The following is a 25,541-nucleotide window of genomic DNA, read 5'->3' as shown; positions in this document are numbered from 1 at the left end:
CAAACCTGTCTTTAATGGACATTTGTGGACTAACATGTTAAATCTGTCAGTCTTCTGGGCCTGACTAGAATTCACTTCCGTCTCTAGTAGCACAAAGTTAGTCCTTATTTTAGCAATGTAGATATCTCCACTATTCTTAGTCTTATTAGAAAAAACATGCATGGACAAGAAATAATCTGATCTAACTTGCTTAAAATTCTCCAATGCAAATACTTCAAATCAATGTCTTGTATGTATGGAACATTAGCAGCAGCACTTGGGAATTATGAACCCACTTCAAATCACTTCTTCATCTCTCACTGGTAACTGTGTGCATTCCCAGAAGTTTCCATTTGAAGGTGCATGAAATAAGAAAAGTCTGGCAGAGAGGGACAATTCTGTTCACACAACATACAGAAACTTCTGTTGTGTTTTGCTGTTCCTTTAAAGCATCAGGTGCCTTGATGCTTTCAGTCAGACTGAGATGTGCACAATGGAGTCCTAAATGTCCTTTCTGTATGCTAGTTCTATGTCATGTTTTAAGTACCCAGCACTGTCATTCACAAGCCCTGTCATGAGAGCAGCTAGAGTAACGAGGGGTTTCTACAAGATCCACTGCATAACAGGTGACTCTCTGTTACAATCTGCTTAATTATTGCAGAAATAACTTAGGTTCAAATATTTTTCCTGAACAATATTAAAACTCAAAACAAGTTATTCGTTAATTTCAAAAACTAATTTTTAAAATTAATTAATTGCCAAGAGATGCAGAGAGAGAGAGAGAGAGAGAGAAAATGGGGAACAGTTTAAAAAATGCTAAGGTTACTTTTAGAAGCAAGGAAAAAGTTTGCCACCAGAAAGCTACCTTTTTGCAGAAATATTGGTATAGCTGGGGGGAGGAAGCAGTTTTTACCTTTTTTTTTCCTCTCTGTTCCTTGGTCTTTGCCTTTCTGTCATATGAGATGGTCATCTGTACCCTCAGGGGGTCTGGCAGGCTTGTGAGGATGCAGTCTGTGGCTTGTGATACATAAATCGGGCTTTCATGATGAGCTGTTTTGCAGGCTTTCTGGGCTGAATGAAGTCAGATTTTGATGCAGGACTCACATATGTAGTATAGTAAGTTTTGGCTTTCTCCAGGCAGTCAGCATTTCAGCCCAGCAGCCTGGGCTTGTGGTGGCGATGAATAAAAATGAAGAAGTGAAAGTGAGGAGAGATTTTTTGGTTATGGTAACCAGTTTTTGTCTTTTCCTTTCCTTCTCAGAATTCTCAAGGTGTTTTCTTTGAGTTTTATAGCATTCAAAAAAGCTTACACATTATCTGTTTGTGTGTAGCTTGCAGGCTTCATAATAGCAGGAAACATTTTCTGGCTGGTTATTTTGTGCAAAACTCTCTGGTAGCAGGCAGGGAGTTTGTTTGTAAGAACTGTTTGGCCTAATTGCTGATATGGCAGGTAGGCTCCAGCAGGATGTGTCTGGCTAGATGTTTGTTTGTGAGACATTTCAGGCAGAACTGTTCCAGCAAGAATATCAGCTGACACAGCTCTTTGTGATGGGATGGGTTTTTTCTTTCTTTTTACAGAGGAGCAAAGGCAGAATATTATTTATTACATTTCTATGTTGTCTGTGTATAACATTTTCCCACCAGGGAATATGCTATTTGTTGTCAGGTTACTGGCAAAAGGAGCTTATGGATTTAGTCAGTGTGCCAATGAGCACTTCAGTTGTGACAAGTCTGTAGTTATGCAGCAGTCTGTGCAGTAGGCCTCAAGGCATCATGCTCTCCAAAGCTGAAGTCCTTTCTCTCCATGGGGTTTGTTTTCTTTAGCCTGTCCTTATGTTTTGTTAGACTTATTATCTTTAGTCTGAGTGTTCTCTAAGAGAGAATAATTTTGTATTTAAGTAAGTCACTATATGGAGAAGAAAACGATGCTGCAGATTTGATGCCCAAGGGCATCAAATGCTTGTAATCTGAGGCATCCCTTGTGTCTTTCAGAACTGCAAGGGCAGCTGGTGTGTTAAACACTCTTCTGCTATTCACAGTATCACCATCCTTCATCTTTCAGTCTTGTAGCACTACAATTAACTGGCTCTCCCTGTCTTGCTCTTTGTATTTAGGCAATGAGTGAATCTTGCCATGTTTTTCAATTCCTAATAACTGTCTAAGGTCACCCTTATTTCTTTGTTCACACAATTCAGATCTCCTGTCCCACTTCTCCCATTTCTGTGCTGAGGACAGGGTTTACTGTCACTGTTCTCCCACACCATCCCCCATTTCTCTGCTCTTGGATCTTACCAAGTTGCGTGCAACCTGTCAGTTACATCAGCACTTTGCTCTTTTCATAGATGCATTTGACCTTGCTTTGTCACTAACCTTCTCCTGACCATGAATGGATTACAGATTATATCATTATCATCTATTCTGCTTTTTCTCTAATGCCTGAAAGTTCTCTTCCAGGCTCTGTGGCTGCAAAGGCCCTTTAGTTACGCATTCCAAACCCAGCCTGAGTGGTTTAGGTCTGTTAATTTATGGACACAGACTGAATTGCCATGTAGTCATTGCTGGCACAAAAGCAACTGTCTTGATCAGCAGCATTTTACTGAGAGGCTGCTCTTGTTCAGAGCCTATGGCATTTTAGAGGACAAGTGAATGTAGGGCAGGCAGCAGAGAAAGGTAAGCTTTCTCCATACTGGGAACTTGTACTAGCACATCCAAACCCATTCCCACACAGAGCAGTGTGTAGTAGCTGATGTTGCATGGCTGGCAACAGAGCAGTATTCAATGCAAATCCTAGACTGCTGCTGTAGCCCTTTGACCATTCTGCCTCTATGCTTTTGCCTGAGTAGGCCTGCTCTCTCTTCCAAGGGGAATCAGCGCTGCGGAAGGCAAAAGGCAGAAAGCAGCTGTGTTAGTCACCTACTTTTGCTCCTTTATCTTCTGCTAAATTAAAAAAAATGAATTCACTAAGACCATATGAAAAAGGAAATATGTACCAATAGAGTGTTCATGAGCATGTTCATGTTCCTGCATGATCTTGAGTCTATGGAAGGCTCTTACAGATGTTGTGGTTGAGTGTATGTCCTGAAGGACTTTGTTTAGAGGACCATGGTTTAAACAAACAAACAAACATAAACCACCCTGATAATTAGGAGATGGCTTAGTCACATCAAGTTCATCAGATGTAAAAGTTTGTGCATTGCAATTATGTGAATCGATAGATGCAGGTTAAGCAAGACATCCATGACTTACAGCTAAAGTGTGAAGGATAGATTCGTTCCTTCATTGGAGGGACACACATACACTGCTAAGTCCAGACTTAGCAGGGGCAAATGTGCCATCCCAGTCTGAGTTTAACATATCAAAGGCCTGATGCATTCTCAAATTCATCACCAGGCTGTGTTTTTACAATTCTAAACTTTTATCTCTGTTTCCCCCAAACCTGAGGGAAAGAGTGCTTTTAAGTCTCTAGCAACATTCTGTTCTCTTCTTTGAGCCAATTCCATTTCTTTCATGAGACAGAAAACAACACAAAGGAAACACAGTATGTGAAAATTCATGCCCTGAAAAATACTCTTAGCATCACAGAATCAACAAGGTTGGAAAAGACCTCTAAGATCATCGAGTCCAACCTATGACCTAACACTACCATGTCAACTAGACCGTGGCACTAAGGGCTACATTCTCTTGGGTTGAGCTGGCAAAATGCCAACTGCCCAACACAGAGTCAGTCTTTTTCCCTCCCACACTGAGAAAAGGGAGAAAGGGGAAAAAAACCATCAAACTAGGTTTAAACTTAAACTAACTATATATATTTATACAGAAAAGAGAAAATTAAAAGAAAACTATAATACAACACACACACAAGTTAAATATAACAACAATTTTCTACCTCCCACCGAAAACAGATTCCATCACTCTAGATTCATAAGCACCCTGAAAGACACCCAGCAAGAAACAGAAAGTATAACAACAAAATGTTTCTACTTCCCTGAACGCAAACAAAATGCAAAGTAGCGGCGGCAGCAAAAGGGCCCAAGACAGTAGCTGTGTGTCTTGCCTCTACTTCAGCCATGATGGAACTGAGTGAACACCTCCTACTCCTGTATTCATATCTCAGGTTTGCGTCATCTGGTATGAAATATTTCTTTGGTTGCTTAAGTCAGGTGATACCTGTCTCTCCTAATCTACATAGATTCTCTGAGGCTGCTAATTTGAGGCCTAGCTAAAACTACCACATACATCCAGTCTTTTCTTAAACACCTCCAGGGACGGTGACTCCACCACCTCCATTCTACTGTCCAATCACTCTTTCTGTGAAGAACTTCTTCCTAATGTCTAACCTAAACCTCCCATGGTCAACTTAAGACTGTGTCCTCTTGTCCTACTGGTGGTTGCCTGGGAGAAGAGACCAATACCCACCTCGCTACAACTTCCTTTCAGGTTGTTGTAGAGAGTGATAAGGTCTCCCAGGAGCCTCCTCCTCTCCAGGATAAACAGCCCCATCTGCCTCAGCCACTCCTCCTAGAAGTTGTTCTCCAGACCCTTCACCAGCCTCATTGCCCTTCTCTGGTCCCACTCCAGCACCTCAATATCCTTCCTAAATTGAGGGGCCCAGAACAGGACACAGTACTTGAGGTGTGGCCTCACCAGTGCCAAGTACAGAGGAAGGATTACTTCCCTCATCCTGCTGGCCTCACTCTTCCTGATGCAGTCCAGGATGCCATTGGCCTTCTTGGCCACCTGGGCACACTGCTGGCTCATGGTTGGCTGCTGTCAGTCAGTATTCCCAGGTCCCTCTCTGTTTTCTCAACTGCAGAGTTATCTTGAGCGAAAATAACACTATCTCCTTGCCAAATCTTCCATTTTCAACCCCTTCCTCCCCACACAGTATAATGCATGGACCATGCATAGATGAATGTTGACAAACAGGAACTCTTGGATAAGCGGTTAGGGTTGTGTATGCAGTAAGTTAACCCATGATAACTCCTTTTTGATCAACTGTTGAGTGTAGTTGAAATGCAAAGGCTACCTTGTAAAGATGTTTAAATATTTGAGTTGATTTAAAATCCATTCCTTATTTTAATACTAGATAAGTGCCAGGATATAGGGACCCTTGCATTCCTTCAGAAATTGTTTGTGTGGATTGTGAAAATGCAGCAGAAATTGTGTGCTGGAAGAAAGCACAGAGCAACAGTGATGGATGGGAAATCAATGTCCTTCCTTGGCCAGATTTTTATGTTTTTTGTGTTTACCCACTACAGACTCAGTGCATGGTGGAAGAGGAGCAGAGGAACGGTGTCTGCCCCAGTTCACCTGTCCGAGTGCCTCCAGAGTCCCCCACTGCCCAAGTCCGCTCCCTCAGATACCACCGTGTGAACAGCCCCGAGTCAGAACGCCTCTCCACTGCTGATGGCAAAGTGGATCCACATGAAAGAAGGTTTGTTCACCCTCTGTAGCCTTCTACTGCTTTTAGCAATGTCTTGAGGATTGACCATTGAGACCAGTCTAATCATTAGATCCATAGACACTGAAAGTTCATTTCTGAGTGGAGGAGTTCATAGGCTTTATGATTTTTCTCATGAGGCATTAACTCATGTCTCTTAATAAGGAGAGTTAGTGGGAAGGATTCCCATCCTGTCCCTGAATGGGAAGAACTCCACAGATGGAAGGATGGACGTTTTCAGAAGGAAGGCAAAGCATCAGGTCAGAGATAAAGTAACAGTTAAAAGCTTTTGGCTGGCCCTGAGGTGGGAGGGAAGGATGAATCATACAGGGGTGCATGTATTTTGGGAGCTAGCTGGCAAATCCTGATCTGGTGGGTTCATTACTTTATTATTTTATTATTTTTCATTAGTAGTGATAGTAGTATTCACTTTTCAGCATATAGTGTTGCGCTTGTTTGCATGTGAAAAGTACACATTTCACCTTGATTTTGAAGGTATTAGGAGTACCTTCTCTCAGATCCACAGTGAAGAAATAAACAAAAAACCCCAAGAATAATTTAAAAATAATGAAAAGAAGTTTTTTAAGCTATTATGTGCTGGAGAACACATTACAAAGCATAAACCCTTGGTGCTGGTAATGCCCTTCACATCTGCTTTCAGCTTCCTGTTGAAAGTCAGGGCATGAACTGTGGTTGCAGAATGTAGTGGAAGAATGGCCACTCTAAAAGAGGTAGGGGAGAAACAGACCTTCTCCTCAGAGAAAATCTGACAGACTTTAGCCAAGGGGAATAGTCATAAGGAGACTGTAGCTGGAAAAGTAGTAGAATGTAGAACTAGAGAGAGGAAGAACCCCAAGCACTACCTGCAGTGTATTAGGTAGTGTTTTATTCTGAGTGGCTGGGGTAATCTAATGCTTTTCTGTAGTTTAGAAGAGACTGTTTGTGTTGCTATTAATAATTTAGGGTTTGAATAATTTGCTACCAGTTTGGTTTTTAATTTGCTTGGAAGAAAGACTTTTTAAAATAGGAAGGGAAACAAGGCATTATAAGCAGTCAACAACACTAGTCCTGTATATTCACTGAATGCTTTTAACTCCCTTCTTTCTTTCTCCCACTCTTCCTTGTCTACTCAGCATCATGCTAAATGCATCCCTTTCTCCTGTCTTCTTTCTTCAGCTTCTGTTTTTAAAATCAATTCCTTTTTTCATCTTCCAAGTAGCCTGCACCAAGTATGGTGCAAATACAATCCCATTCTGCCACACAGTCTCTCTTTATTCTGTTTTCATCTTTTCATGACACAGTATTGATTCCCAGCACTAGGAAATTCTTTTGGCTTTTTGGCGTAAACTATTCCTCTCAAGGTGTCTCTCCTCTGCTGGGGAATGCATGAAGATATTGGCTAAATTCAAAGTTTTGGGGTTTTTTTAGCAATAGCTCTTTAAAATCCAGCTCTTCACACACACAGTATAGATCATTTTTCATTCTGTTTGCATACTTAAGTGCTCCATCTTCACAGCAATATATTTTTAAGACAAGTATTTTTAACAAGTATAGCCTTGCTTCTTTCAGATCCACCACATGGCATTTGCTGAGATCTTTGTTTTTGCTCTCGACTTTATCTACATCAACCTTTGGTTCACCTCCTTCTCTAATTCCCCTTTCTTCATCAAAAATTGGAAAGCATTCCCTGGAAGAATCTGCAAGACTCCTAGATGATCCTTGTTGAAATCACTTTGTAAACCACACTGCAGCTGTCCAAAAATCTGTGCAGCACACATTTTGTCTTTGTGTAGCAAACTGCTTGCCTCTGAGATAGGCGGAGAAGCAAAGCAAGAAACAGATGCAGGCCAAATGAGAAACATGGATCAGAACACTGTGGAGCAGAAAAACAGTATTGCCACTGGCTTCTCCAGCTGAGGTGCTGTCAGAGCTATTGAAGCACAAGGAGCTTCCAGGGCCTTTTTGAAAGGTATTTCTGCATGGCTGCAGAAGCTGCTGCTATTCAGACTGTCAGCCACCAAAGATGATGCTACCTTTTGTAAAAGGATGCTTGCCATGTTTTCTTTCTGCATCTTCAAAGTATTTTGGGGTTATCTATGCACGATGGGATGGAAGATTCGTGCTGTCTTCGAAGAGCTTGTGTGGCCACCTCAGAGGCCTCAGTGGCTACCATAGAGAGAGCACAGTGAAGCTGGTTATAGGAACCCAGAAGAGACACTAGTTAATCAGACAGTAGATTTAGGATTTAGGGGTGTTTTGGTTTTGTTGGTTTGTTTTGGTTTTTTTTTTCACAAGCCAGTAGAACTTACCAAAGGGGAAACATGTCATTGGGGGAAAATAGTTTTGATCCTGTCTATGAGGAAAAGAGATGCTGAATTGGCTGTTATACTGAAGTACTTTAGGGGAACATCTTTATGCCATTGTAGGTTCTAAAGAAATATTTTTGCTTAAGCCTGCCTTTCTCAAGTGTACCAAGAAATGAGTGAGGACTATACAGGTTTTCTTTTATCATCTGTCTTTAACCACAAACCTGATGTATTTTTAATAGCTTCATGTTCTGTCTCTAGATCTCGAATGGATATTCCTGGCTCTCCATCACGGCTTGTATGCTCCTCCCAGCCAGCGCAGATGCTGTCCATTGATGCTGGCCAGGCTGACCGGCAGGCAAGTGGTAGGATGGATGTGTCTGCTTCAGTGGAACACGAAGCCCTCAGCAATGCTTTCCGCTCAGTGCCACTCGCAGAGGAGGAGGACTTTGATAGCAAGGAGTGGGTTATCATTGATAAGGAGACAGAACTGAAAGACTTTCACCCAGGTGCTGAGCCAAGCACGTCTGGAACCACGGATGAGGAGCCTGAGGAACTAAGGCCTATTGAAGATGGTGAAGAGAGAAGGCGCCTGGGGGCAGATGCTGCAGTCAGGCCAAAGACACATGATGGGCGAAGTCGGGGTATGCAGCCTGTGACTGAGGAGGACAATTCCCACAGACATGAAGGACCTTCTCAAACAGTATCTGACAGTAGACATGAACAGCAGGCAGGAAGTCCAGCCCACTCCCCCTTACATTCAGCACCAGCTTTTCGACAAAGGAGACGAGAATCTGAACCTACTGGTCCTCAGAGACAGGTAAGATCCCTGGGTCTGTACCTTGTTGCCTAGCATAGCATCATTTTAGGACACCTCAGCTGTGCTGGAGAAGTATTTGATTCCAAGTGTGGATGCTCTTGTGAAGCTCTTCTGACAGTACTTGCAAATGTTGTGAACACCTTAGAAGTACTCCATGTAGTTCCTGACATTATCCCCTTCAAAGGATCAACTGTGACTGAGATCTTTCAGCCATATTGGCACAGGAATAAGAGGAGAGCACAATTGGGATTGTGGGTATCTTTAGTCAGTTCTCTTATGCTCTACCACAGTGTTTTGTTAATAACTGGTTAGTTGTATGGAAGTACTTCTATCAAATCTTCTCCACATAGTTTCTCAGCAGCAACAGCAGAATAGGGCAAGAAAATGCCCATTGCTCTACTTATATATCAGCACTGCACAGGCCTGCAGCAATGCAAATCATAAAATAACTCCCTGAAATTAAACTTGCTTTAAATACCTAATATAAAACTCAGAATAACTAGCACACACATCCCATCAGCCTTACTTCAGTGAGAGGCATTGTTGTTACTATGCATTTAGTTACAGAAATGTTCTTTACCTACTGTGTTTTTTCCAGATACTTGTAGAGGGCTTTTTTTCTTTCTGTTTTGCTTTTCTCCTGTGGTCCTCTGGTGTTATAAAGAAGTTTGGTCTTTGGTGGAAGGTAATTCATTAGATTACCTGGAAAAATATGATACACTGTTAGGCTCAGTGTTTCTCTGTCATATCTAATCTTCATTTCTCAGAAGAGTGTTCAGTGCAAGAGACAATCTAATTACTCTCCTGAGAGCTTTCTGTATTTTTATGTTAATGAAGATCTCTCGTGCACATGGGATCCATATGCACAGCAAAGAGCAGGAGAGTTTTGAGGCATGTACACAGTAATACCCTACTATGATGGACATTTTTGCATTCTGCTTGTTCCTCTCTGGAAGATGATACCTCCATCTCCCATTCCCTCTTGAGCTTATTCTCCAAGGCAGTGTTCACAGGATTCATCATCATCATGGCTAGGCTTCGCAAACGAAGATTTGAGAAGGGCACTACCCACGCTTGCTGCAAGCGTGCTGGTGGCTAAAAAGGCCAATACGGGATAGGCAGGTCCGGTCACAAAAGGCACAGCGGAACGTCTCCCTAGGTGACATTGGCAAGAAAAGGTTCTGTCTGCGTTGTCTTTTCTCCTCAAGACTGACTCTCTGTGCATTCTCAAAGGAAGTAGCAGCGTCGTGAATGGTGTGTCTCCATAAATCCCGATTGGAGGCCAGAGTGGACCATTGGTGGCAGTCAATATGGCCAAGGCTGAGGTGTTGTTTCAGGGAGTCCTTGTATCTCTTCTTCGGGGCTCCTCTCTTGCGGCAGCCGGTGGCGAGTTCACCATAGAGCACAATCTTCGGAAGGCGGTGATCCTCCATCCTGGAGACGTGCCCTGCCCAGCACAGCTGCGTTCTCATCAGCATGGCCTCGATACTGCTGACCCCTGCCTGTTCAAGAACAGACACATTGGTCACGTAATCAGACCAGTGGATGTTTAGGATTGAACGGAGGCAGCGCTGATGGAAGCGTTCGAGAAGCCGCAGGTGGTGGTGGTAGATGACCCAGGATTCAGACCCATATAAAAGAGTAGACAGTACAATGGCTCTGTAGACACTAATCTTTGTACTTTTCTTCAGGTGTTTATTGGAGCAGACTCTTTTATGGAGTTTTCCGAAGGCTTTGTATGCCTTTGCTAGCCTGTTGTCTATCTCTTTGTCGATCTTACTGTCTGAGGAAATGATACTTCCCAGATAGGTGAACTGCTGGACTGACTTAAGCTCTGAATTGCCTATGGTGATGTGAGGATGATGGAAGACTTCTTGAGGTGCAGGTTGGTAGAGAAATTCCATCTTCTTCAGGCTGACTTCCAGCCCAAAAAGCTCAGCAGCCTCTGCAAAGCAGGATGTTAAGCGCTGCAGAGCTGCTTCTGTGTGAGCAACGAGGGCGGCATCATCAGCAAAAAGCAGCTCACGGACAAGGTGATTCAGGGTCTTGGTGTGGGCCTTCAGTCACCTTAGGTTGAAGAGGCTTCCATCGGTACGATATCGGATGTAGATGCTTTTTTCTTCATCGAGGTCTGCTGTGGCTCTTTGGAGCATCGTGCTGAAGAAGATTGTGAATAGAGTTGGTGCAAGAACGCAACCTTGTTTCACACCATTGGTTATTGGAAAGGGCTTAGAGAGTGCATGGCCATATCTGACTTGTCCACGCTGATCCTCATGTAGCAGGATGATCATTTTGAGGAACTTCGGGGGACATCCTAAACGTTCCAGGATCTGCCACAGGCCTTTTCTGCTCACAGTGTCGAAAGCTTTGGTGAGGTCAACAAAGGTTACATAGAGACCTTTGTTCTGTTCCCTACACTTCTCTTGCAGTTGTCTGAGAACAAACACCATGTCTGTGGTGCTCCTATTGGCTCTGAAACCACACTGGCTTTCAGGTAGAAGATCTTCTGCAATAGTGGGTACTAATCTGTTCAGAAGTATTCTTGCAAGGATTTTACCAGCAATGGAGAGCAAAGTAATACCTCAGTAATTTGAGCAGACTGATTTTTCTCCTTTCTTCTTGTACAGGGTGATAATGACTGCATCATGGAGATCTGGTGGTAGTTCCCCTTGTTCCCAGCAACACACAACAAGCTCGTGAAATTTGGCATGGAGTGCTTGACCTCCATGCTTCCAGATTTCAGGTGGAATTCCATCAACCCCAGCTGCCTTGCCAGTTTTCACCTGTTGTGTGGCCTTGAGTATGTCTCCCATAGTAGGGACTGCATCCAATTCATGTTTCACTGGTTGTTGTGTAATGTGCTGAATTGCTGAGCCTTGGACTACACGGTTGGCACTGAAGAGAGTCTGAAAGTGCTCAGACCATCGGTTCAGGATGGAGGTTTTATCTGTTAGAAGCAGTTGACCAATCTGCACTGAATAGGGGGCTTTGAACCTGGTGTGGGGGTCCATACACTGCTTTCAGGGCCTCATAGAATCCTCTTTGGCCACCCAAATCTGCACATAGTTGTGTCTTTTCTGCTGGGTCGAGCCACCATTTGTTCTGGATGTCTTGAAGTTTCTGTTGGAGCTTACTGCATGCAAGACGAAAGGCGGCTTTTTTTATATGGCAAGATGGCTGAGCAAGGTGTGCTTGGTGAGCAGTTCTCTTCTTCTTCAGCAATTCCTGGATCTCTTGATTGTTCTCATCAAACCAGTCTTTGTTTTTCTTGGAGGAGAACCCTAGGGACTCTTCAGAGGACTGCAGGATGCAACTTTTAATATGTTGCCAAAGCGCTTCAGGAGAGGGATCTATGGGATTATCTTTAAGTCTAGTTTGAAGGTTTCCCTGGAAGCTGTCTCTCACTGTGGCTGTCTGAAGATTGCTGACTTGGAGCCTCCTCCTTGGAATGCCGCCTCTCTTAGGTTTGGGCTTGAAGTGGAGGTTAAGTTTGCAGCGCACAAGGCGGTGGTCTGTTTGACATTCTGCACTCGGCATCACTCGAGTATGACGGACATCACTGACATTTCTCTGTTGTACTAAGATATAGTCAATGAGGTGCCAGTGCTTGGATCGAGGATGCATCCAGGTTGTCTTCAGGCTGTCTTTCTGTTGAAAGATAGTGTTGGTGATGGTGAGCTGCCATTCTGCGCAAAACTCTAGCAGGAGGCGTCCATTGTCGTTGCAGTTTCCAACGCCATGCTTGCCCAGGACTCTTTTCCAGGCTTCAGAATTCTTACCTACTCTGGTGTTGAAGTCACCAAGGATTATGATCTTATCATCTGCAGGAACATTTTGGGTCAGGCGGCGCAGGTCTGTGTAGAATTTGTCTTTTTCCGCTGGGTCAGCTTGGAGAGTTGGGGCATATACGCTAAAAAGAACAACATGTTGCTTGTTGTGTAGAGGGAGGTGTAAGGACATAATGCAATCGAAATGACCTGTCGGCAGATTTTCAAGTTTGGAGGCAATGGAATTTTTAATCATGAAGCCAACTCCTGAAAGGTGTCTTTCGGTTTTGGGTTTGCCTGACCAATAGAGTGTGTAGCCAGCACCATGTTCTTTAAGGCTACCTTCCTCATGAAGACGAACTTCACTGAGAGCAGCAATGTCAATGTTGAGCTGTGACAGTTCGTGGGCAATTAGAGCAGAACGACGCTCAGGACGTCCACTATCCCCAGTATCAAGCATGGTTCTGATGTTCCAACATGAGAGTGTTAGTTTGAGCACACCTTTGCAGGCAGGTGTATGCCTTTGAAATCTCTTTGTTTTTGTTTGACCACATAGAAGATGCCGGTTGGCCACGGTTATCCAACCGGGTGTGGAGATGAGCTTTGTTTAGGCCACCTTTGCTAGGCCCCTCTCCGTGTGGAGCAAGCAGTGCTGTCCCTAGAAAAGGCTGCTTGGTCATTCAGGATGCTGCCACAAGAGACTGTCATCTCCGGGGTCAAGTCTCTAATGACCCATATCCTGAACCGCCTGCATGCAGGGTTGGGTCTGCGGCTTCCAGCTGCTTCCTATCACCTGCCGTTTTCGACCCTCACCTGTCGCAACAGGGCTTTGCAATGTGGGTGAACCCTTCAAGCCTGCGCAATGGATTTTTTAGGTGAGGCACAGCGTGCGCAGAACTGGCCCCACCCTTTACTCCTAAGGTTCATCTGCCACGGCCTAGCGAGCTTGGACGGTGACAGCGAATACCTCAGGACGTAGGTTTGGTTAGAGTATCCTTCTCTTAGGTGGATGGCCTTACAGGGCTAAACGAGTGCCATCTGCCCGGGTTTGGGGTTGGAGTTGTCCTTCTCCTAGGATGATTGCCAGACGGCTAGCGAGCCCATCCTGCCCGTGGACACACTGTCTGACCCTTCAGCTGAGACCTGTCTGGCATGGGAGACCCTACCGGCGGCACAAACCACCTCCAGCATAGCTCTCAACCTCATGAGGGCAGGCAAGCTTCTCCCCCGCGACAAGGGGGTGTCCCCAGAGAAGTCACAGGATTAGATCATGTTAAAAGAACATCCTTCCATTCAGATCTTACCCAGAGTCTTCTCTTCTCTGGATCCTTGAGGGGTACAAGGGAAAAAAGACTCTTAGTTTTGGCAGCAAAACATGCGTGGTGCAAGAATCTACTTAAAACAAATCAAAGCAAATCCTTGCCTGCCACGCGAGGTGTTTCTTGCAAAGGTTGTATCAGGCTACAGCACTTATAGGAAGGGTAGAAATGCTGACAGCAGGCACTAGTGGGACTGTCCTGCTGAGCATGGAATAGAAGCAAAAAATGCTTCTCACAGAGACTGCATCCAGTTGCAAAGTTCCTAGGTGGAGGTGTTTGCTGTATAAAGCCAACATGTTGAATGCCCCTGATATCTAGAGATTACATAAGGCAAGATTGGCAGAGTTGGAAAGGTCTGTGTCTGAATTTCTCTGTCTGTACACTTACTGGGTTGGTCAGTGCAAGATTTGCAAGATACAATGATTATAAGAGCCAGCTGATAAGAATCAGCTGTAAAAAAACATCAAGGACACTTCACTGACATTTATTGTGGCTAAAGAAGGCCAGAGATGCCTTCTTGGCCATACAATGTACACCCCTGTGTGAAATGACTGGGGGAGTTGGGTATGATGTAGTACAAAGGTTGCTTATCACTGCACAGTGATACTTAACAAGCAGGCAAGAAAGGTAAATCAGTCGAATTTTGGGTGATTACTGCTACTATATTAGAAAGGCTTTTTTCTCCGACTGGATTTTTTTGTTCCTATGTTCTCAAGTGCCCTCTATTTACTCCTCATCCTAGCTTTGTGCATACAGACCAACACTGGACTTCGTTGGCTGACTGGAATTTAGTTGTTCTTTCTTTGATGTCTGGATCCTTCCATTACCTCTATACACACAGCTTTCCAGTGGTATTCATATTTTTGCATTTGCTGTCACAAAACCAGCTACTAACTCTCAAAGAAAAAATGACTTGGTGCCTAAAGGAAAGCAGAAGCCTCTTCTCCTTAGGTACAGCAAATAAGAAGGGACAGTTGGCTGGGACACTAACAAGAAGTTGACCAAGGACTTGACTAGTGAAAATACTGACAACCTTGTTAGCAATGATACATGTTTCCTGTAGTTCAGGCTTGGGCTTCCCTGTTTGATTGAAATTGGGATTAGACTCTGTGTGTATGTGTGTTGTGCATGTGAGTACATCTTTCTTATCTTTGAATGTGATCTGAGCCTTTAAGATAGGTTAAAATTTCACTAAATGCAGAACTACCATGACTGAAGTCATAGGCTTTGTTGTACACCAGTTTGTGACCTCATTCTGGTGTCCCAAAACCTGGTGATTTTCCACTGGTATCAGTAGAGTACTGAGAGCAATAGTGTAGTCCATGCTCTAATGCTTTTTTCTGCTTCTCCATTATCTGGGTCCAATATGTGACTCATTGCTGGCAAAAAGACAGTGACTTCTGGATTATCATAGGATCACAACATGCCTGAGATTGGAAGGGACCTCTAGAGATCATCTAATCTCACCCTGTGCTCCAGGATGGATCACCTAGAGCAGGTTGCTCAGGATGTTATCCAATCAGAGGATGGAGACTCTATAACTTATCTGGGCAACCTGTTCCAGTGTTCAGTCACTGTTGTGATAAAAAACTTTTTCTTACATTTAAATCGAATTTCCTGTATTTTAATTTCTGTCCATTTCTTCTTATTCTTTCACTGGACAGCACTAAGAAGAGTCTGAATCCATCTTCTTTTCCCCATGAGATATTTATAAATGTTGGTAAGAACTCTCCTGAACCTTCTCTTCTCCAGACTAAACGGTCCCATCTCTCAAGCCTTTCCTCAAATGAAAGGTCTCCCAGTCCCTTCATCATCTTTGTGACCCTCTTCTGGACTGTCTTCAGTATGTACATGTTTCTCTTGTACTGGGGACCTCAGAACTGGAACACAGCACTCTAGGTGATCAGTAGAGGGGAAGGACCATCTCACTTTTGAACTTTTTTGCCACAAAGGCACCTTGCTGGCTTGTGTACATCTTAGAGTCCATTAGGACTTCCAGGTACTTCTGTCAAGCTGCTTTCCAAACAGGTGGCCACCCCATCATGTTCTGTTCCTCCTCACATGCAAGACTTTGCAATTCCCTTTGTTAAACTTAGTGAAATTTCTTTTTGCCCATTTCACCAGCCTATCCAGGCACCTCTGAATGTCAGTACAACCTTCTGATGTGTCAGCCACTCCTCCCAATATTGTATCATCTGTGAATCTGCTGGAGGTGTACTCTGTCCCATCATCCAGGTTATTCAGGAAGTTGTTAAGTAGTGGTGGCTGCATATTCAGCCTCTGGCTACTCCACTAGTGACTGGCCTCCAGCTGGACCTTTTTTTCTCTAAACACTTGGAAGCCAGGAGCTCAGCTAGTTTTCAGTCTGACTCACTGTCTACTTATCTAGCCTATATTTCATCACTTTGTCTATGTGAGAGATGGTGCTGTCCTCGTGAAACTCTGTGGGTGTAAAAGGAAGCACAATATGATCAGATGCTGCAAGGAAAGTCAAGTGCAGAAGGGGCTCTGAATAGTCTGGAGGAATTTCTGACCCAAATATTCTCACATATTAGATAACTCCTAGTTTCAGATAACAAAAAGATGGCTACAGTGAAGCATAGATCTCATGGGAAGTACTGGTATAAAGGAAGAACAGATCTGTGTCTCAGTTTAAAAGAAACCAAGGGTTCTATCAAGGGAAGTGAGTCACCCTCTGGACTAGGAAGGGGGCCTCTCCCCAAAACCACCACAACCTTTGAAATTAAGAGACTTTAATAAGAAAAAGTCAAGGAAAAGAATAACAGTTCTTTACTACAAGTATACATATCTATAACCAAAAAACAGAACAGAACAAACAGCAACATCATAACCAAAACTTTCAAACAAATCAAGTCCTATCTCTTCCCCTTTGGTGCAGTTATATTCACAGCCAGCAGAAGACTATGCCACGCCAGGAGAGGCGCTGGCTCTGAAACTCTGTCCAAAAGCATTGTTGGGGGTGGTCAGCAACATCTCTGCAGATGGCCGGCCCCTGCAGTGAATCCAGGCAGTGGTGGTTGTTCCCTCGAAAGAACAGCACAGGAAGCGCAGAGTTGGGGGCCAAGCCAGGAACCCCCTCCCAGTGCTTCCACCAGCCCAGCAAGCGGCCACTGGCACCGAAGCAGATGGAGGAGAGAAGTGTAGCAAAACCCAGGAAACCTCTCTCTCTTCCCACCTTCCCCAGTCCTCTCCCCCACCATCACATTACAATGCAAAGCTATCAGCCATCCCTCTGGTTAGGCTTTAGACAGCTGGCTTTGGGAGCACTTACTGGGGGGCTGGACTTCAAAAAGCCATCTCATCCTGGCCTCCAACTCCCAAACCACTGTGTTGGTAAGGGATAGAAAATAAAAAGATTCCATGAAAGATTTTGAAACTGTAACAGTCTGTCATGAAAGCATGTCCTGTTCAAGCCCTTCTCTCTGCACAGTACTCAGTGCATCTGTTTAACAGAGCTCTTGGGGTTTGCTTTATTGTATGCATTTCAGCGATGTACTAATAAGCCTCTGCTTATTTTTATGCACTAATGTGCAGATAAAGCTACAGAAACACATTGAAAATTACTCAAATAAAGATTGAACCTGCACCTCTGCTTACGTATTATTCCTGGTGCAGGGTTGCGCTTATTGTTGGAAGTAATTTAAACCACACCTTATAATCTATTTTAAAAATCTCTCCAATTTTTAAATATGCTGAGTAATGAATTAAGAAACAGTCAAATCCAGTAGAATAGAAAAAAACCCTTCCTTTTATTCAGTGGTGGGAACATGGGGGATAACTCCACCAAAGACATGTTCAACGAGACTCTCGTGTTTTGAGGTTTATACACTTCGTTACAACTGAAAACCCCTCCCTAAAGTTAAGAAGTATGTTTTGAATGACTCTTAACAGCTCTATATTTCCTTTTAACTAAACAATGTTACAGCTTCGGGCCTCTCATCTAGACAGGTTTTCCGATTTATTTCTTACAGCTCACCCTCTAATCTAAACAGCGGTTTTGGTTTGTTTCTTAAAGTTCATCTTAGGGCTACAGGGTTAAATTCCCCTTTGTCTAAATCTATGCGTGGTTAAGATAACTGACAAACTAGGCTACAAGCTAAAATCAAAAATTAATATAAAATACAAAGTTAGTACAGGTCTGATTAAAAATTAGTAAAAATTATATGATTTTATGGAGAAGGGATAAAATCCATTTTCTTGAGGGGTCCCTGTATCAGTAAATTCACTGATTCTTTGCAGAGATGGCAATTTACTGCTGTCTTCTGCATTGAAAAGAATTGCAAATGTTCATGCATTTTTAAGTTTTAGAAATTAATTCTGACTGTAGGTGAGTGCTCCTAGGTATTTCTTGACTTCCAATCTCCCTTCCTGCTAGTGCAGTTGGCATTGTACAAAATGTTTTGAGATTTACCTTGGTAAAACATGCCTGTCAAAATGATGTTGTGTGTAAAAAAGCACATGAAAAGTGAAAGTGGGAGATGATATTACCTTCTTTACCTATTCTTGGATATACTCTGCAGAGTTCAGAGTGCATTTTGCTTTTGTCTGTTACAATCCTGTCTCCCAGAGCTGAGTTCATCCTTTAGAAAACATCCCAATGTGAAGAGGCACTGGTGTATTTCCTTGCCAACTCAGCTGTGTAAGTAGAATCACTCTTCAAAAACATCACACTTGATGCTGTCTTAGGCCTCTTTTTTCCCCACAGCCAGCCTTACGCAGCCAGGAGAATGCCACAAGCAGACTTGCTTAAAGTTGTCCATGTCTCAAGCTTGAGAAGGCAAGAGCTGTAGAGCTTTTGAGTCCTTTCCAGGTATAGCCCACTGCTGGTGTCTTTGCTGAGAGATCACACATGGATGCTGAGCATGAAGGCCTGGGTTGGTAATTCTGATAGGCACATTGCCCGGCCAGGCAGAGGATGGTGCTGTTCTCTTCCTCCTCTGCTTTGAGTTGGGGATGACTAGTCCTCAGAAAGCGACACAGAGACACTGGAGAGGGCTGCCTCACAATAAGGACAGGGCTCCAGCATTTAGAGTGATCTTTACTGCCTCTCTGGTTCATCTTGTGTAGAACCCTGGGGCTGCTACAGGTCAGTTACCTGGAGGACTGAAAGCAAGCAGGACTTTCTCTAGGTTTCTCTCTCTATTTTTTTGAAGTCCAGTGGCCTCTGTGGCCTCAGACCCTGGAGGAGTGATGAGGTAAATCCTTGTCACTCACAGGGAGGCCTATAGACAGCAGGAGAAGAGGAAATAAACTACAACTTCACTGGCTCTGAGGCAGAAAGAAAAAAAAGCTGGGCTGAAATAATCAAGCAATGGGTAGAAGCAAGCTCTCAGGCTCTCAGGCTTAAAACCCTGGGCAGAAGAGGTAGGTTGAAGGAAGAAGATGGAAGGAAAAATGAGATATGAAAAGATACTATGTGTCTTGGTTTCCTTTCCCTTCTACAGCATTGTCTATGGGCTGCTGTAAGAGGACCTGACGGATCTCTCTGTGAGAAATGGGCATTTGCAGAAGAGGGAAAGACTCATTGCTTCTCGCTTAGTGTAATTCCTATTCAGCTGCATTTGATGCCTGTTGTAGATGATGTGATTCTTTGACGTTCAACTGCTCCAGCTTCCCTTCATGAGAAGAGGAGCTTGTCATCTGATGGAGAACCATGAATGTAGAGTTGGCCTCATACTCTCTAGATTCATGGTCTCTATCTGTCCATGTGTTAGGAATAACGGATCAGCAAAAGGGTGACAGTAGAAGTAATGTTCACCTATGCTCTTTATCTGTCTGTCTTATCTATATATCTATCCATCTATCTACAGGTAATAGCAATCAAAACCTTAAGCTCAGCAGAAATTCCTCATTACATTTTATATCTCTAAAATATATTGAGCTATTAACATCACATTTTTCTGGGACTTCACATGTGAGGTGTCATACTGCACCTGTCTAAACAGAGCAGAATGGGCCTGGTGCAAGGTGGTCCAGCCTGATTGCTGCATGGGGATAAAAGGGAGCAGCACTTTCAGCATTGACTATGTAACTGAAGCATTAGAGCATCAATTAAAAAAGTGGCATGTCTCTAACCTCAGCTTCAGCCCAGAGGCAAGAAAACTGAAGTGTATTTGCTGGTGGGGAGTTAAAATTTGCTCTTTCATGGCCTGGGCAAGGTCCTTGGTCCTGTGCTCTAAAGGATTTCTAGCTTTTGATCTGAGAAGTCTTTGCCATATTGGGATGATATATATACCCTGGAAATCATACAATATAATGAACTCAAACATGGAGCAAACATTAAGAATACAAATTCCAGTATGCTTAGTTGTGCAGCTTGCATAAAGTACACCTACATACTAGAAATTCAGGGCTGAATTTCTGCACCATCTATGCAAAGAAGAGATAGTTGTCTTTATAAGAAATCAATGCTGCTGTCTAGATTTTGTGTCAAGTACTCTGTATGACATTACATTATTATTATCTGAGACTCTGATATGTACAGTGACATGCACTACATTTAGGACTGTGAATAATTGCTTTTCACATTTAATGCCCACCATGAACTGAGTAGCTCTCAGGTGCTTATTACGATATCTGCCTCAAAGCTCTGCAAAATTATTGAAGGTGACAGGAAAGAGATAAGACCGGATAACATTCAGCTTTTTTTCTAGTGCAAGGGCAACATCTCCAGTAAAGTAAGGAGAGCAGTTTTGGCTTAAAGAAAATACAATATTGCATTTTCACATTTCCCAAATACATTTTGAAACCTGCAGAGACTTCCTGAAAAAGAATGCAGTGCAAGGAAGGGAATGGATTTGAAAGGAGAAATGTGATCCTGGAAAATTAGTCTGGTTTTGGTCATTGAGGTTGCTGACCCCTGTGAAAGTGCTAGTTTCATAACAGAGGTAGAAAGATGAGAAAGTGCTTAGCATTTGCAAGGTGAAGAACCTGAAGTCATTCCCATAATACCTCTCTCAGTGTGTAAAAGGAAGGTAGGGACTGTGATCTCAACCTGACACAAGCTGTCCTCAGTGCATTTGCTTCCTCCCTCTCCTGGCTATCCCGGGATCACAGAAGCAGAAAAGGGACCTAAAAGTGCATCTTCTCCTCATGTTCTTCCGTGGCTCTGTATTTTGAATTTCTCGCTGAAAGGAAAACTATACTCTGCCTGTCTTTCCAGCTCCTGTCTGTCCTCTGCTTACCAAAACTGGAAGTATTAACACTCCCCCTGCAGGTTCTCAATATAAAAGTGTATCAAGAGGCCAGGACTGTAAGTGCTAGTAAAGAAAAGTCTACTAACAGCCCCCAAAGTTGCCTTTGCAAATCTCTGGAGCGAGTTATAACGAGACTCATTGAAAAGAGCCCCTGAGAATCCCTCACTTTTAAATACACATAATCAATTTAGCACCAGGTGTTTCATCTTTTCTCATGCACATGGTTTCCAAATGTGTTCAGAGTTTGACTGTTACCTATATGCAAAATGTATGAATAGTTTAATGACATGCCAAGATGAGCAATGCCAATGAAAAAAAGAGGTGAGGCGTGTGGCCTGAAGAGCTAGAGGAGGGGACTGACGTAGCAGAGCCCGACATTGCTGGTGTCGCTCATATCTGTGTGTGGCTGGGGAGAGCATGGCACGCCCCCTGTAATGGTCAGCTTCCATGGTGCCCATAGCATCCCTGGGAATTGATAGACACAGAGCAGTAAATAAGGCCCTGTGTAGTGCAAAAGCATTTTTCATCCACCGGCGAAGATATCCGCAGCATGCGCATCACAAACCAGGGGCGAGTGAAGTCTTTGCCTGACACCTTTTCCTCCACTCTTCTTGGTCTTTTTCAGTTGGAGGAGGACAGGCCTTCTCAGCACTCCCTCCCGAGATACAGCCCCCTAAGAAGACTGGCGTCCTCCGTTTTCTCCTCCTCAACCCTGGAGACAGAACACTACCCTCACGTTGGTGGCACTTTCATACAGCGCAGCCGTTCAGCGGAGAGCAGCCCCGTGCGCATGCCCCACCGCAGGCACATGCCCCTCACGGCAGGAAACCACAGACTCATGCCTTCCGTCCTTCGCATTTCCAGGTCCCAGCTCCAGCAGGTGTGGGCCCGCTTCACACACAAAACATAGCCTGTTCAGGGAAGCAGCAGCCTCCATAATGCAATAATAGATCCCACCTGCCCACAATGTGTCACCACTTAAGGCAATATTGAATCCCAGACAACACTGGCCTAAGGTACTGTAACTTCCAAAGGCCCTGCAACAAGACCCCACAGAGACTGAAAACATCTGCCTTTCTAAACCTCCCAGCAGCCTGGGCAAGGGGTGGCAGCAAAGCCGAAGATGAGAACGCAGAAGGTGAATGTGTGATGTGTGAAAGAGGTGGATGCCAGGGCTCATCTGAAAAACTTGCTCACACACCCTGCAACCTTGGGGTAGGAAGTGCAGGGCTGGGTCACTGAATACATGCAGTCAAGAAACGTTGTCAAATTATGAATGGACTGGAGAGAGCATTACCTTCCTCGGCAAATTGGTTCAAGCATCTTTGTTGGTATCGTAACACTGCGCTGAATCTGTAAGCAGTTCTACTCCATCTAGATTTAGGCAGACTCCCACTGAAAGCTCACCTGAGGCAGGACCTCAGGTTTGTCCCTCTTGTGGAGTTACAATCATGTATCTCTTTGTTGTTTGGCTTTGGAAAATCACCTCGGTTTTGTTGACTTTTGGTTTCCATACAGTCACCACACATTTTTGTCTCTTTGGCTTTGCCTCTGTTACATGGCAGTGGAACTGTTTGTCTGCTCTCCACTCCTAAGCAGTTCCAAATTTTCTTGTCTTCCCCCAGAGGCACTGACTGTCAAGAGTTGGTTAGCAAGGATTTTCTTACTGATCCAGCTGTATATTATGCTGTTTCTAAATACCAGAAATTTTGGCACCTGCAGGTTTTCAATGGCAGAGCATTCCTGCTTCTTGGCCTTGCTTGCAAATGCCTGTGATAACAGATCTCACTTGAGAAATAAAGTGGCCTCAGCTCTTGGTATACAGAGCCTCTGGAGTCCTTGCCTAAAACTGACTTGAATCTCAGAGGAAAAGGGAGATCAAAGTTATTTTAAATTGTCTTAAGTATCCTTATTTTTTGTGCTTGCAGAAATATATTGCCCTCCTCAGTAGAGCTGCAGTGTAAAACACCAGACTGTATGAAGACCACCTGTAATTAAGTGATTGTAGTAACTGTCTTCTATTGACATGAGCCTTTGGTCTGATCTTTTGGGAAAAGAGGCAGTATGGATGTTAAGATTGAAGAAGAAGGGATTACTGCTGGTGCTCAGGGCTTTAGGAAAATGCAAGTGCAAAGTAAAATACTGTGTAGAAAATATATGAGCACAGTATACAGACAAAAGATGTAGAAAGCTCAGGCAGATGAGAAAATGTGTTGAGATAAATATGGGTGTTCAAAGAAAGTTGTGATATGGAGATATTACTGCATAGGTAGGGTGTTTCCAGTGGGCTTGCAATAAACAGTTCCTTCCAAGTACTAATTTCTGCAGATGTATCTGCCCTACCTAAGACTTCCTTAATATCAGAGTCACCCTTCCATATGCAGCCCCAGGCAGGGTGGCCAATGCTTTCTGAAGTTCATAGACACCTGTCCCATTGTGTCTGCGTGATGCAGGACATGCTCAGACAGGCTGGCATGCTGACAGAGCATCTCAAGGGGTGCAAGGGTGGAGATAGAGGGGCCAATACATGCTGTTTGAGAAGATTCAGCACAGGTATGATCACTCTCTTCCCACAGTCATTCTTGAATCAGTGACATCAATTTCTTTTGATTTGCCCCAAGACCATGAGAGAACAGGAAAATTTCCGGCTCAACCAAAGTTTTTATTTGCATTTCATTATTCAGTTTTGTTTCTAAGAAAGGAACTCAGCATTGCCAGAAATACTTGGGCTGAATTAACCAGTAGCCTAATCCTATTTAACAGTTCTCTTCTCAAGCACAGATACCAGAAAGAGCAAGGCTTTGGTCTTCTCAAAGATAAGAAAGGACAATTTCCTTAAGTAGACTCTTCTCTGATGTTATTTTTTTCATCTTCAGTAGAGACTTTAATGGAACAACAGATTCCAGAGAAAATGGAATTTGTGAAAGGAGTAGACTCAAAATCTTAAAAATTTTGTTCATAGCCTCCAAGGCACTGATGTTCACTTTTCATGGTCAATTTTAGGAATGAAAATTACTCCTGTTCTATTTTTAAAGAAAATCAAGCAGGTTTTAGTTTCACCAGTGAGAAAAAGGAACAAACAGGATAACTGGGTGTTCATCAACTCTAACCCTTTCGATCAGAAAAAAACAATGACTAGCCAATAAGTAGCTCCATACATAAAATTTAAAGGTCAGTAATCTATCTAATGGTACTCATCATGATTATATATAGAACTGCTTTTGCCACATACACTTGATACTGCTCTTCTAAGTTCAAAAGTCTGATTGATAAAGATGGTTGATTTATACAGACTTCAAGACTTTCTTTCAGTTAAAATTATTAGTAAATTGAAAGCCAACTAACCAAACAAAATATGTTTATATGTTATCTCTTACAAGAAGGGCTGTTTCTCAGTAGGATTCCTGACCTCCTGCCCTTAGCTCAGCACTATTCCTTGCCTTTAATGGCTGTCAAGAAGAAAAGAGAAATCACTGAGGAGAAGGTTTGCAGTGACAGAAGGTGGGTGTTTTGATAAAATACTACTGGCAGGCCAGGTCTGCAGAAGGATCTGGATTTCGTGATAAATTGCTTCCATTTGAAGTAATGATTACATTCACCTAGAGGCAAGATCATGTTTTGAGTACAAAGAATATGGGTCACATATACAGAATGGGAGAAACTGTGCCTGGGAGGTGCTGGCTCCTAAAATGATGTAGGAGTTAGGTGAAGTAATTAGCTGCATCTAAGTTCTCATTATGCTGCTACAGCAAACAAGGATAAATACATTCTTCTTTGATGTATCAGCAGGAAAATGGAAGTGTGAGCAGAGGGGGGATATTTTGTAGTGGTGAGATCACTACTAAACATTATATGCAAGTCTTCTAAGGAAATTTCTGTAAAAGAAAAACATAAAAGAGGAGAAGCGATACAAGAATGTTTGATTCTGTAAAACCTGCCTTATAGAATGAGCTGAAAGAAATGCACTCTGTCATTAAAGACAGAACTAAAAAGTGATGTGATTGCTGTTAGGTCTAGCTGCCTGACAGCAAGAGGAGTTTTAATCTGTCAGGCAAAGATACTCATCTAAGTGCCGGAAGATGAAGTAGGAAAGGTAAAACTAGAAGCAAGATGTTGATTTTAAAGACATAGGTGTGTGGTAAACCACTGAAATACATTGTAAAAGACTGAATTCTTTGCTGTTCAGACTCTGTAAGGTGGGGTACTGGTTTCTAAACCAATCCTGTTAAACCATCAAATTTGGGCTCTGTACTGGAATAACTGGAAATGGTGCTGTCACCTGGGTTTTATGGAAAGTCTTATTTCATGATAAATATGTCTTTTACAATTTAATTCTGAACAAATTAATTGGTGATAATGGCTGGAATCCTGGTGTTAAAGTAGTATGCTAAGAGCATTAAAAATAGTAAATTTGCAATTTTTTTTCAACATCTTCATCTAGTGCTTTAATAATTACTGTGGAGTCCACATATTGCTGAGGGACAGTTGACAAATTTAAAAAATGTGAAAATAGCTCTTTTTTATGTATATGGAAATATAATAAATTAATATTTAAACTAGTTGCAGTGCAATTCTAAAAAAACTTCTGTAAACTGCATTTATATTGCATTTATTTTCCATGTTTCATTTATAATGACTGCAATTATAAATGTAAATATGCCCAAAATCAGTTGGCAAACCCCCACACACCTAG

At 43.1% G+C, this 25,541-nt stretch overlaps 1 protein-coding gene across 1 annotated transcript in view; it reads left to right on the top strand.

Annotated features, from left to right (window-relative positions):
- The window catches only part of TTBK1 (tau tubulin kinase 1), a 116,981-nt gene that overhangs the window by 62,744 nt on the left and 28,696 nt on the right, over positions 1–25,541 (top strand). Inside the window, 2 exon segments of the mRNA XM_071581948.1 lie at positions 5,238–5,413; positions 7,987–8,545. Coding sequence (XP_071438049.1) covers positions 5,238–5,413; positions 7,987–8,545 — 735 coding nt within the window.

The sequence above is a fragment of the Pithys albifrons genome, chromosome 2 (genome assembly GCF_047495875.1).
Source record: "Pithys albifrons albifrons isolate INPA30051 chromosome 2, PitAlb_v1, whole genome shotgun sequence".
In the NCBI taxonomy this organism is placed as follows: domain Eukaryota; kingdom Metazoa; phylum Chordata; class Aves; order Passeriformes; family Thamnophilidae; genus Pithys; species Pithys albifrons.
Note: the sequence above shows the minus strand (reverse complement) of the source record. Positions and strands in the feature narration are given on the sequence as shown.